The following is a 14,220-nucleotide window of genomic DNA, read 5'->3' on the forward strand; positions in this document are numbered from 1 at the left end:
AGAGGAAAAAAAACAGTTATTTAATCTTAAAAACTGTATATTTTTAACGTTTTTATTTAGTATAGCAGCATAACAAAACAATATTTCAGCTTAAAAGGGGTATATTTTTCACTTTAACTTTTACTACAACCACTTTAAAAGTTACATGTAACTTTTTTAGGTAATATTTATTATAGTAGATTATATCATTGGTCTTGGTCTAAAAAGGAGACTATTAAATTAGAAAATGCATACATTACAGATTAAAGCCAAACAGCAATTGTTTTATGCTTCTACAAAATCTGAACAAAGTGACCTTACATTAGACATGGGCCGGTAAAAGATTATCACGGTATGATAACCTTAGATAAAAATATCACGGTTTCATCATATTGTGATTACTGCAATTACTATTTTTAAATGGTAAACATGTCAGGCTAAATAATTCAAATAAGTCATTTACTTCTGTTGTCTTCGTTAGTTTCAAAAACACTGATTTCTTTACAACTTAAAAAGGCATCTTGGATATCTTTATTTTCTTTGAATATAAAGTAAGTCACTGCATTCTTCAGTTCTTCATGCTGGATGTTGGTAAATAGATGATTTGTTTTTCAGATGTTTCCTAAATCATAGCTTTTGATTTGGAGGGTCATTTTCTGCAGAAGATGCTGTTACCATAAAAAAAATAAAAATCAATTAAATAGTCATAAACAAAGTCGTAAAAAAGTACAAAACGAAAATATAACAGCCTTAAAACCTTCACTTTTCAAAACCGGTTTTTGTCCCATGCCTACCTTTCATATTCAGTCCATTTAAAAAAAAAGAAGAAAAAAAGAAAAGATATTTCTGAATACATTTATTAGGAGGCGAAGGGAAAATGTAATTTTTTTCCATAACATAAGTGTCACATAAAAATTTCCAACCACTCTTGGATTGTAGGGGTTTCAGGAAGTAACCAATACCTCGTAATCTCTTTTAAATGTTCATTTTTTTTTTTTTTTGGCATTTTTAGTGGTTATTTAATATGCTTTTATTGAAGTTTCAAGTTTGATATGTAGCAGTTTAGATGCTAACTAGCAGAAAACACTAAACTATTGTTATTTTTTTATTAATGCAGAGGGCAATTGTTGTATCATTGTTACAATGCGTTCATATATTATTTTAGCAATGTCATTTGTTTCTGTACAGGTATGTCTGCTGCATCTATTTCCTCACATTTTTTTTAACTCTATGCTTCTGTTTTGCAATCTGGGCCATCACAAACATCAGGCCCTAGTTGCATTTTGTTTAATACTTATCTATTCATTCATTGTTTTTCTTGTCGGCTTAGTCCTTTTATTAATCTGGGGTCGCCACAGCGGAATAAACCGCCAACTTATCCAGCACGTTTTTATGCAGCGGATGCCCTTGCAGCCGCAACCCATCTCTGGGAAACATATATACACACACACACACACACACAAACTACGGACAATTTAGCCTATCCAATTCACCTGTACCGCATGTCTTTGGACTGTGGGGGAAACCGGAACAGAGGAAACCCACGCGAACGCAGGGAGAACATGCAAACTCCACACAGAAACGCCAACTGAGTTGAGGTTCGACCCAGCGACCTTCTTGCTGTGAGGCGACAGCACTACCTACTGCACCACTGCTTCGCCAATACTTATCTATAATATATATAATTCTTTAACATTCAGTTAATAAAATATATACTGTAGTATTACAAGTGATGAATGCAGTTTCAAATGGAATAGCTTGTAACACTTTCTAAATGTGTTCATTAGTGTTGTTTGGGTTTTTTTTTTTTCTAAAAGAAATTATGCCCTAGAGGACAATACACATCCCATAACAAAGTTTAAATAACACATAGTGAATTCTGGTTCATTAACATCAATTTAATGAAAGATATAGTTCGTTTTTCGAGTCGCTCTCTGCGGTTTCCTTTGCTAAATAGAAAACACCTCAGGACACGGCTGATGGAGAACCACAGATGAATTAATATGTTTAATATGTTGAATAAAGTGTGTGTGTGTGTGTGTGTGTGTGTGTGTGTGTGTGTGTGTGTGTGTGTGTGTGTGTGTGTGTGTGTGTGTGTGTGTGTGTGTGTGTGTGTGTGTGTGTGTGTGTGTGTGTGTGTGTGTGTGTGTGTGTGTGTGTGTGTGTGTGTGTGTCTAATTTTGCTTGCACTCACACACGCTAATAGTTGTGTTGATTGCAGAGCTGTGAAATTGCATGTTACAGTTCTACAGCCATTACATGAGATGCATATTTAAAGCTAACTCTCTCTCTCTCTCTCTCTCTCTCTCTCACTGTTCTTTACTCCCTCCTAGTGACTACAAGGCTCTCAATCCTCAAGATATTAAAGAAAACAACAAAAAGGTAAATGCTACACACTCTCTTTCTCCCTTTCCGTTTGTTTGTGCATCAGTAATCCTCCTCATAGGTGATTTATTTTGTTATAACTCTGATTCACTCCCACCCAGCGTTCTCTAATTGCCACTTTCAGAATGCGGCTCCCCTGCCGACACTGATGGAAAAAGCGTGTGTGTGTTTGTGTGCATTTGCTCCTGTTTGTGTGGATGGAGCAAGTCACCTAGGAGTCGTAAGATAGCATCATAATTCATAAACATGCTATAAATAAACTTTACAGGCTTCTCCGTGGAGTGCGGAGAAAAGAGAGGGAGGGAAGAGAAATAAAGGGATGTTAATCACACACTTGGACGAACTTTCAAGACAAAGGAGTCTAAATAGAAGGCAAACTCACTTGCTGTATAAATGTCTACACATACTTGTGAAGAACTCCCGGTATCTCGTGTTAAATTAAGCGAAAGATAATTGGTACACCTGACCTAATCCTTTATAGATTTCTCAAATTAACTTCTAGTTTCTTTTAGACATTTAGGAAATAATTTTACTTACAAATTAAGTGTTTTAAAATTTAGCTTGATATATACAGTTCTAACAATAGAAATTAAAAGAAAAAATTATATGACAAAAATAAATTTTATATATATATATATATATATATATATATATATATATATATATATATATATATATATATATATATATATATATATATATATATACAAACATATATACATACACAATTATAATGAAAAATTTATTTAAGAAAAATGCAATAAAAGTGCAAAATACAAGACTAAAGTCAAGGAAATACTTAAGATAATATCAAAAGCAGCAGAAAACAATAATGATAAAATACATTTGTCATAATATTACTGTTTTAATAATGTCACATGCTGCTTTAAGAGACTTATCCACTCGACCGAAGCTAACCATTTATTCATTTATTGCTTATAATAATAATAATGAGCTAAAGTTCTTGTCATCAAACTGCCCCAAATATAAGACAAACACACTTACATTTAATAAGCCAAATATGAAAACTTTGTTTAAGAAGATCTAAAAATGTCCCTGGAAATGAATACAGAGGGCATATTTTGAAAATTGAATGGGCAATTGCTGAACCTGCTGCGCATACCTTCTTTTTTCTTCACTTTTAGTCTCATTATTTCACATTATACCTTATTTCATCCATTCAGCTGTTTCCAGTGAGATGTGCTTTGAGATAGAGCGAAGAAGGTGTGGAAATTACTGTCATCTCTCAAATGTCTGTTTAAATAAACCGCCTGGTGGCTGTGCCAACAAGGATTACTCCAAGCATCTCTCTCTTTCTCTCTCTCTGAAAACACACACACAATGCACAGCAGCGCACCACACCAAACAAATGTACATTTACCGAAGAGTTGCTTCCTGGATTAGTTTGGAATCTGTTTGGATTTGTGGATGTATAAAACGTAATTCCTCTGTAACTCCGCTCCACTGAACGATCACTGTATTCTGGAGCACCATAGATTAACTCTTATTTCAGCCCTCAGATTAGCTCCATTTAGACTTTATTAGGTGTATTTAACGTGCTCTCCTTTCCCTTTGTTCCTTTCATCTGTCATCACTTTATCCCTGCACTCAATACCTGCAGTCACTTCCTGAGTTCATTTCCTGCCCTCTCATTCTGGGACTATCATATACGCCGTTTTTCTCTCTCCGACACAGCAAAAAGTGCATGCTTTCGCTCTCTTTCAACAATAAATGACTCTTGCGAGCTGAGGAGGTTAAGAGCACTCTATACAAACCCCAAACACACGCATTTATATATATATACTGCATTCATTTCCATGTGATAGAATCAGCACGACCCTCTCTGGCCCAACCGTGATTGCAATAATCTCCATTGAAATATGACAGATAAGAGCAATCAATAGCAGAGGGGAGAGGAGAGGACTGGTTGCCCGTACAGGCAGTGAAAAGAATTATTTTTCTGTGTGTGCGTTGGGAGAGAAAGAGACGAGCAGTAATTTCCCATGATATCTGATCTGCGCGCACACGTGTGCATGTGTGCCGTGATAAATGTGCCCCTCTGGCTCTGTGTGCGTGTATATGTGTGTGACTGACAGCGATGGATACCTGTCAATCATTCAGCGATGTCATTCACAAAACAAAACGCTTTCATTGTGTGTTTAGCGTGGGGGAGGGGCGCATGATTGGAGCAGGAAGAGAAAGTCTTAAACACACAATAATCACACAGTTCACAAGGGTTATTAGTGCTGCAGTCTTATTTATACACAGATCGAGAGCAAACAGCTTGTTTCTGTGGGTTTGGTAGTACATTAGAAGCATGATTTTTGGGATTAAATGATCCGGATGTGCTTGCTCACACAAACTCAAACTGCTGTTTACAGGCTTTGTTTATTTTAATCAAGCTGGATTTGTTGTTTTGAGACTGAGAGACACCTTTTTGTTCTGCCTTTTCTTGGGTGCTCGAATCGTCCCTGTAAACAGACAGTTTTGCAAATACAAAATCTGTTATAATCTATTTAATTTAGTCATTATGAAAAGTATTAATATTTACTTTTCTGTTGGGTGGATCTCTTTGTTTTAAAGTTCAAATCTAAAATGTTCATATATAAAATGTTCAATAAAAAGAAAGAAGTATTAGTATTATATATTAATATAAAATATTTTATAATTTAATTTAAACTTAATTTAATTTAATTTTAAACTTTGATAATAATTTAAACTTTAGTTTTATAGCGGCTTAAAACTAGCATCTCAAGGCAATTTACAGACATAAATTGTACAGCAGTAAAAGATAAATACAAAGATGAATACAAAAGAAGTTTTAATTAAAAAAAATAACAATAATAGTAATAGATCTAAAAATCAACTGTTTTAGGAGATGATTTAAAAATACTCAGGGATTTTGCATTGCAAATATCAGAGGATAAAGAGTTCCAATGAAGAGAATGCCTGGTCTGCCATAGATTTTGGCCATGTTGACTGAGATTACATTTATATTCATGCATAAATTATAATTTACATATATATATATATATATATATATATATATATATATATATATAGGTATTCAATTTTATGTAATTTTTGATTATGCAATGTATGCTTGTATGCTAAAGTTTGCCTGAATTAAATCTGCGAATATCAGGGTGCTGTGTAGTTTATGTAATCAATGAAAGGCTATTAGATATCAAGCTGCTTTGTTTACTGCCGCAACAAAGGCAACACCTTTATTTCTACAGTTCTATAGGCGCCAACCTGCTGAATTAGCTAGATTTAATAGATTTCTATATCATATACAGTATGAATGATGTTTTAGTTAAAAGTTATTTTCTTACATTAATATTTAGTAAATATACTGTGAGTTAAAATCTCGCCAATGTTTTCGGTTGAAACCTAAGGGGGTTTTAAGGTCTTAAAATGTATGGAAAGAGTCTTAAAAAAGGTCTTAAAAGGTTTTGAAATTCACTCTCTGATTCCTGTAGTATACAGTATACTCTGATCAGGCAAATTGGAAGAGTTGTCAGTGCAACCTCTAATAAAAACCAGTGGCACTGACTGGAAACCGGTTGCAAATTGCAACCATTTATTTGCTGTCTGGAGCACCCATATTTGAATATGTTCTGAAGGATCCAGTGACATTGGAGTATTATTTGTTTTTAAATGCGTTTACATACAGAACATTTGAAATTAATATTATGTAATACAAAGAAATGCTGCCTTTGTTTGCATAAGAGATTTCTTTCCGAAACGCAAAAAAATTAAATCTTAGACACCAAAGGTGCATTGTACTGTCCAGATAAAAAATACTCTCTCACACATGTGAAGGACTAAATGAGCTTTGGGTCCTATTCTGCTCAAGTGTGAATATAGCTTAAGTTTAAAAGTCCCAGTCAGGCAGTTCAGTTTCATTCGTTCCACCAATTATTCACTCATTCTTTATAGTTGAAACCCAAACAACACATACCTTCAGACTCATTTTGTTTTCCCACCCTTCTTCATTCTCCGTTTTTTCTTATTCACCTGTCTGTACCTTACATTTTGCCCGCTCTGCAAAGCTCTGCGTCTCCATCACTATTGTTAGCCTCTAGCAAACAGGAAAAAGAGAAGGCACGAGAGAAAGAAAGAAAGAAAGATGTGATTAATTGTAAATTGAGAATCGGCTTACCTTTGATTATACCTCCCCTCCCTTTCTCTTGCCTTCTCTCTTTCTCACTCAGGCCAATAAAGGGGACAAACCTGATAAAGTCGCTAGATGGTAAGCGGCTGAGCTTGAGACAATAGTCAACAGGCTGAAATTCTGTCGGCCATCAGCTGGGCTCTGATAGCAGCTCTGATAAAGTGAATCAGGGGAGGGCGAGACACAAGGCTAATTTGTAGGCTTTTCTTTCTACTGTTGTGTTCTCAAATTCTCCAGAGAAAGAGAAAGCAACTTTTCTTTCATTCGTTCGGTGGATTATCACGATAATGTCAGTCAGTTTACTTTCGCTTCTTCCTTCCGTTTTTCTCTCTCTCTCTCACTCTATCTTTCGATCAGGGATTGAGTTTGGCTGTTTGATTATCTGCCTGTTCTCCTCAACCGGACAAATCAGTGCAATTATACTCACTGCAGAGAGAGAGAGAGAGAGAGAGAGAGAGAGAGAGAGAGAGAGATGGAAGGAGGGCGAGAGGGAGATGTATGCGATAAGACTGAGGCAGGATTAGTTTAGTGTTTCTTGGTATCGTGCTCTCTTATCATGGAGAACCATCCTTGACATTAGCTGTCACCGCCTGCCGCATCCTACTGATCCCAGCTTGTCTTATCCCAAATCTAATTCCGGCATGCACCCTACACCCTAACTGCTTCTTCTTCCCATTACCCAGCAAACCCGCTACTTCCCTTTCACCCTATACCCCATCTTTACCTTTTTCTTCTTGTTCTTCAGTCCTGCTTTGTGTCCTGTTGTAGGTAACCCTGTAGGTAACCTCGGTTCTCCTTCACCCTACCATTCATTATCTCCCTCCACCCTCTTTGCTTTTTTTGTCCAATTTTCTTTAGTGTAGTAGTTAAGTTTCAACATGCGCCAAGTAAAGTTAACATGGAGTTGAAGGCAAAATAATTATATGAGATAGTAATTATTTTGTTGTGCTGTGTCAAACATTGCTGTTCAATTGAGCAAGGACATTTTCACATAATTTTCTGTTATATTTTTTTTATTCTTAAGAAACTCTTATTTCTTTAGCTAAAATAATAGCATTTTTAACTTTTTTTTGTATTATTAGGCCCTTAAGGTTGGCTACAGAACAAACCTGTTATCCAATGACTTGGCTGATTAACCTACCCTGCCTAGTTTACCTTACTGACCTTATCAAGCCTTTAATTTGCACTTTAGGGTGAATAGTAACATCTTGCAAAATAACCAGTAAAAACATATGTAAACATCTTTTTAATGTTAAGATTATTAGAAATTCATTATTAAAACTATTGTTTATTGTTTTGTTTTAAAATAAATCTTTGTTAAATAGCACTTGAAAAATATAAACAAATAAATTTTTGCTTTCAACTGTATGTTTGTAAGTATGTGTATTTTTATTATTTTATTTTATTATTTTATAATTTTTATTATTATTTTATTATTATTTTGAAATGTAGTATATAAATTCAATGGCCACTTTATTAGGTACAACTTACTTGTACCAGGTTGGATCCTCTTTTGCCTTAATCCTTCGTGGCATAGATACAACGAGGAACTGGAAATATTCCTCAGAGATTTTGGTCCATACTAATATGAGAGTATCATGTAGTTGCTGCAGATTTTTCGGCTGCACATCCATTATGCTAATCTCTCATTGCACTACAACCCAAAGGTGCTCTATTGGATTGAGCTCTGATGACTGTGGAGGCCAATTTAGTTCAGTGAAAACAATCTGAGATGATTTGTGCTTTATGACGATGACGATGCTTTATGGTGATGTCGCGTTATCCTGCTGTAAATAACCATTAAAAGATGGGTATACTGTGGTAATAAAGGCATGGACATGGTCAGCAACAATACTCAGGTAGGCTGTAACGATGAGAAGATGCTCAATTTGTATAAATGGGCCCAAAGTGTGCCAAGAAAATATCCCCCACACCATTAAACTACCACCACCACTAACCTGAACTGTTGATACAAGACAGGATGGATCCATGTTTTTATGTTGTTGATGCCAAATTCTGACCCTACCATTCTACAATCATGTTGCTGCAGAAATCGAGACTCATCAGACCAGGCAACATTTTTACAATCTTCTATTGTCCAATTTTGGTGAGCCTGTGCGAAGTGTAGGCACAGTAGGCACAGTCTTCTGTTGCTGTAGCCCATTCGCCTCAAGGTTGGACATGTTGTGCGTTCAGAGATGCTCTACTGCATACCTCGGTTGTAACAAGTGGTTATTGAGTTACTGTTGTCTTTCTATCAGCTAGAACCAGTCTGGCCATTCTCCTCTGACCTCTGTCTTCAACAAGCCATTTGCACCCACAGAACTGCCGCTCACTGGATATTCTCTCTTTTTCAGACCATTCTCTGTAAACCGTAGAGATGGTTGTGCTTGAAAATCCCAGTAGATCAGCAATTTCTGAAATACTCAAACCAGCCCGTCTGGCACCAACAACCATGCCCAGTCAATTAAATCAGCTTTCCTTTCCATTTTGATGCTCAGTTTGAACTGCAGCAGATTGTCTTGACCATGTCTACATGCCAAAATGCATTGAGTTGCTGCCATGTGATTGGCTGATTAGAAATTTTCGTTAACAAGCAGTTGGACAGGTGTACCTAATAAAGTGGCCGGTGAGTGAACGTATTTATTTAATTATTGCTGTTTTTTTTAAAGTTTGTTTGTTTTATTTTATTTTGCTTTAATTTAATATATTTTATTTTTCACCCACTAGCAACACACAGTGAATTTTGGACCCTACATCCAGCAGTTTACCATACCACATTGTCTTCTGGTGTCTTACTGATCTAAATTATTACCTTTTTTTTATGTTTTTGGTCCATCAGTACCATAATTTTTCTGTGTTTAAATTGTTTTAAACGTCTTCATTATATTCTTCTGTCTACAGGCCTATGATGGTTTTGCCAACCTGGGCATCTCTCGGCTTCTCGAGCCTTCAGACATGGTTCTACTGGCGATCCCGGATAAGCTGACAGTGATGACTTACCTGTATCAGATCAGGGCTCATTTCAGTGGCGAGGAGCTCAACGTGGTGCAGATCGAGGCTAACAGCAGTCGCAGCACATATAAAGTTGGAGACTTTGAAACGGACACAAACAGTTCCATCGACCAAGACAAGTTCTATGCCGAACTCAATGATATCCACCGCGAGCCCACCAATCAAGATGCTGCCGCAACCAACGGTGGCTCTGATGGAAATGAAAAACAGGAAGTCAAGTCAGTCGCGACAGCTGGAGGATCTGGTTCTCTATCCGCCTCCCCAGGGGAACTTTTAAAAGAAGTAGCTCCATCTTTACGGTCATCCAAGGCAGACTCGCCAGCAGCTCCATCTGTCACAGAGCTTCACCTGCGACCCACCCAGACCACAAGAACCAGCCTGGAGAGCAGCCGACCTCCTACTGTAGAACAGAAGAAGCTCCTCAAGGCTGATACACTTGACATGGGTGACCTGCCTCATAGGCTAGAGAGAGAAAAGGAGAAATTTGAGGTCAATGACTCCCCGGAGCAACACGAGACCCCGCGGCCTGCTGATAGGTCGCCCATGTGGCAAACTGGGTCTTCACTAACTAACACACACAAACTGGGCTTCACGTATAACAGAGAATCTGATCTGATCAAGAAGAAGAGAGCCAGTTTGCGCCACTCTGAATCCGACAGCACCTCAGACAGCAGCTCTCAGACCAACCACACACACATACCAGCTAAACGCACACAGGTAAAGGTCAACGCACACACACTTGCACATTTATGCCCTGTGATGCAGTAAACTTCATATGCCTATGTGGTGAACGTGGATGGAAATGGCAGATTTTAAATAGATTTAAATGAATTTTCACAGAATTTTGCAAATTATAAATAAATAAATTAAAGTGGGCAACTCGGTGGCGCAGTAGGTAGTGGTGTTGCCTCACAGCAAGAAAGTTGCTGGTTCAAGCCTCGGCTAAGTCAGTTGGCATTTCTGTGGAGTTTGCATGTTCTTCCCCGCATTTGCATTGGTTTTCTCTGGGTGCTATGGTTTCCCCCAAAGACCAAAGACATGCGGTACAGGTGAATTGGGTAAGCTAAATTGTCCATAGTGTATGTGTGTGAATAAGTGTGTATGGATGTTTCCCAGAGATGGGTTGCAGCTGGAAGGCTCTGCGTAAAACATATGCTGGATAAGTTGGCAGTTCATTCCGCTGTGGCGACCCTAGATCAATAAAGGGACTAAGCCGAAAATAAAATGAATAAATGAATTAAAGTAGCTTTATGGTGTTGGACTCAGGATAGTGACCAGTGTCTGTAAATACGCAACCATTTAAGGTTGCGCTCACACTATACTATCCGAACCGTGCCCAGTCGCCTTTCCTGGTTTGTTTGACATGTGTTAGTGCCAGCCGTGGCCTGTTCTGCAGAGGTATTTCAGAGCGTGGTTTGATTGGGCTTTGGCATGGTATACTTGTAGTGTGAGTGCAAAGTGCACCCGAGCCTAAAACTGAAGACTTGATGTTACTATTATGGAACTGTTTCATATGGGTTCATTAATCATTCTTACTTTTCAATGAACACTAACTGTTGTAGTTTATTAAAGATGCAAACCACTTGCTGCACCTTCACCAAACCTCCTAATACATGCAGCACAATGACTTTTATAATAATTTATGAGTGTCAAAAGTTGTGGATCTATTTGACGAAATATTTGACGACATGTCACTGCATCCCAAACGACTAAAAATAATACAAAACGATATAACTAAAGCAATCTCTGCTGTGCAGTGAGTACGCCCTAACATTTTATTTGATATGGTCTCCTACAAATCATGTGCATACAGAATTTTTTGTAGCGTCTTCATGACATATATATATATATATACATTTTTTTATATATGCTATAATGGTAACAGAGTTTGCTAAAATAAACTGAATGAACGAACTAAAAAAATGTTAAATTGTTTCATGGTTTTAATTGAACAAGCTCATGTAATTTTATTCAAGCAATGTAAAAAGGTCAGAATAGCTAAAATTGTTAACAACGCAATTCCAGGGAAAAAATCTAACTAAAATATTTTTTTACGGTGACTGAGAGAGCTTAACATGCTGCAATTTAAGAAAAAGTGCAATTACAAAAAATGGCAGCATTATTAGAAAAAATCCTAATTGATTTGACAGCTTACGAGTTGCAAATCCTTACGACGTTTTCTCTCAATGCAAACAAATAACAATGTACTTCAAAGCATACAAATTATCAAAATGCCTGCATTTTCCCATAATGCGTGCAAATAGGATGGAAAACAATATGTTGCGAAAAACCGTACCTAATTTGCTGCCATTTTTGTAATTGCTTGTGTTTTTTTAAATTGCAGCACATTAAACTTTCTTGGCCACTGTAATTTTTCCATAAAAATAATTTCAAAAAGATATTATAAAATAATGAAAAATAAATAAAACCGGTTATAATTGGGCCTAAATATTTTCCCTCAGTCAAATATATCTGTTTTTTCTATTTATTGTTCTCTTTCCCCAAGGTCTATGTATGTTTTGTCTCTATCTTTCATTTTATGATCCTGCAATTTGAGTGTGATGTAAAATGCTTTTTAAAATTCCTTATTCAGTCATCACAAACGACTGTAAAAGTCATGGAAATATTATGTAAATTCATTAGAGCCAAGTTGTTGGAACCATGTTGAGCATTCAAAATTATCAAACCGCACATGACTAAAGTCAAACACAAGCAAGTCAAAGCATTAAATAAAAACACACAAACTATACTCGTGCACTCAGGTAACAAACACACGTTTGTTCCATGAATAATGCCTAAACACTCCCAGCAGAAAAGCAGTTCCAGCTGAAATGGGAAAGCTGCCATATAAAATCAAAGCACATAAAACTGTTTGAAGCTTTTAACATGTTTGATATTTTTGCCATTTTGTGAGGCGCCTGATCGGCACAGACAGCAGCCGCGTGTCACTCGGAGTGGCATGTCATTATGTACGGGCCGTCCCGCCTGCAGCTCTAATACTGACACGGGTTATAGCGTGTTCCGCATGAGAGCCTCTCCTCATCTATATAGCGTTCACACACACACACACACACACACACATACACACTTGCAGGTATTCCAGCACAGCCAACTTTTATCGCACACTCTCCATGTATCACTGTCATTTCTTCTACTGAATAACTTTCCAGCTTAGATTTGTCCTGATTCTGTTTTGACATGTCATCAAGGCCTCAGCTGTGTGTTACCATGGTGACAGTGATTTGGCACCACCTTAAATTCATCGCTGTTATGTTCGGTTGTTTTATTGAATGTGTTCCACAGTGTAGATGCAATGTTAACAGTCATCACTTTATCATCACTTAGCTGCCAAAATCACAGCCAAACCAATCAGCTGACTGCTGGAGCCTGTAATGACAGAGTAAAGCTGATAGCGTTTGGACAAGATGCTAATCTGTCTCTCGCTACATATCGTGTAGATGAAATGACCTCCAATCTGATGTTGTGTTTTTGTTTTTTCAGGAAGTTGCATCTGCCCCAGTGTCTAACACCAGTGAGGAGAAGGTGAAACTGTTTCTATGAGTGGTTATGCATAGTAACATCTTGTTGAAAGTAAAACTCAACGAAAGCTCTGCCTCTGATTGCAGAAGGTATTGTCCCGTCAGGAGGAGCTGAAAGAGAGGGCCAGGTTGCTTCTGGAACAGGCCCGCAGAGATGCCGCAATGAAGGCTGGGAACAAAAGCACCAACAATGCACAGTCGCCCACAAACACTCCACAGATTATTGATGTGAGTCACACAAAACTTGCTGCGTTTTTATATTTTCATATTTAATTTTGGATAATTAAATAGTCATTTGAAGGTTTTTTTTTGGGGAAACTGCCATACTTTTAGCTCTTAGCCTGGGGTACGTTTCCAAAAAACATTATTAGCTAACTAAGGCTGCAAGTTCCGTTGTTACAAACATAGTTTGTTGATTTGGCGTTTCCCAAATCCATCGTTCCAACGAACATTCGCAAAATGCGTCATAAACTTGTACGCTTGCAACTACGCCTGTAGCACTGTAGTTCGAAACATAGTTCCTGGCTGTGTTCTGTTTCCAGTTATCCCCCCTATGCCCGATTCATTTAGATCATTCTAACATTTAAACTTGGAATGATTAAAAGCATTAAAGTCATCACTCTTAGGTGTAATTTGCTTTTAAAGTATTTATTATTTATTTATTTATATAGGTATATGATATTAGAATACGTGTTAGCTTTTGTAAGTGATTTAATGTTATAGAATAGAATATGTAATGTTCTCAATAATATTTTTAAAGGAAAAGAGTCGAAATTATAGTTGCCTAAAAACTACAGAATTGTGTTTAATTGATGCATTTATTCAGAATTTATACAATTTATGCAGCTTTTTGTTGCAGAAATTGTATAAATTCTGAATAAATATATTAAATAAATACAATTCTGTAGTTTCTGGTCAACTAATTCAAGCTTAACATTGCAAATCTTTGTGGCGATTCCCAAAAACTCCCAAAGAGGATTTTTTTCATATTAAACACATTTGTTGGTATACTATTACATAAAGTATTTTACATATACATAGTAGGTCCTTACCACTGTTTCTGGCTCCTCTCAGGACCTGTCAGACATAAAGTAAGTAATAAAAAGTAATAATGTTCAGTTACTA

At 36.8% G+C, this 14,220-nt stretch overlaps 1 protein-coding gene across 10 annotated transcripts in view; it reads left to right on the forward strand.

The window, feature by feature from the left end:
• The window catches only part of ehbp1 (EH domain binding protein 1), a 196,198-nt gene that overhangs the window by 95,656 nt on the left and 86,322 nt on the right, over positions 1-14,220 (forward strand). For 9 of the 10 annotated variants that reach the window (XM_087290470.1, XM_087290471.1, XM_087290474.1 and 6 more), the window contains 4 exons: positions 2,313-2,361; positions 9,446-10,273; positions 13,058-13,099; positions 13,183-13,323. In XM_087290470.1, the coding sequence (XP_087146596.1) occupies positions 2,313-2,361; positions 9,446-10,273; positions 13,058-13,099; positions 13,183-13,323 (1,060 nt within the window). Of the gene's footprint in view, positions 1-2,312; positions 2,362-9,445; positions 10,615-13,057; positions 13,100-13,182; positions 13,324-14,220 lie in introns of all 10 variants that reach the window. The other variant, XR_015513384.1, reaches the window with a different exon arrangement.

Source organism: Danio rerio, chromosome 17 (assembly GCF_052040795.2).
Source record: "Danio rerio strain M-AB ecotype USA chromosome 17, GRCz13ab, whole genome shotgun sequence".
NCBI lineage: Eukaryota > Metazoa > Chordata > Actinopteri > Cypriniformes > Danionidae > Danio > Danio rerio.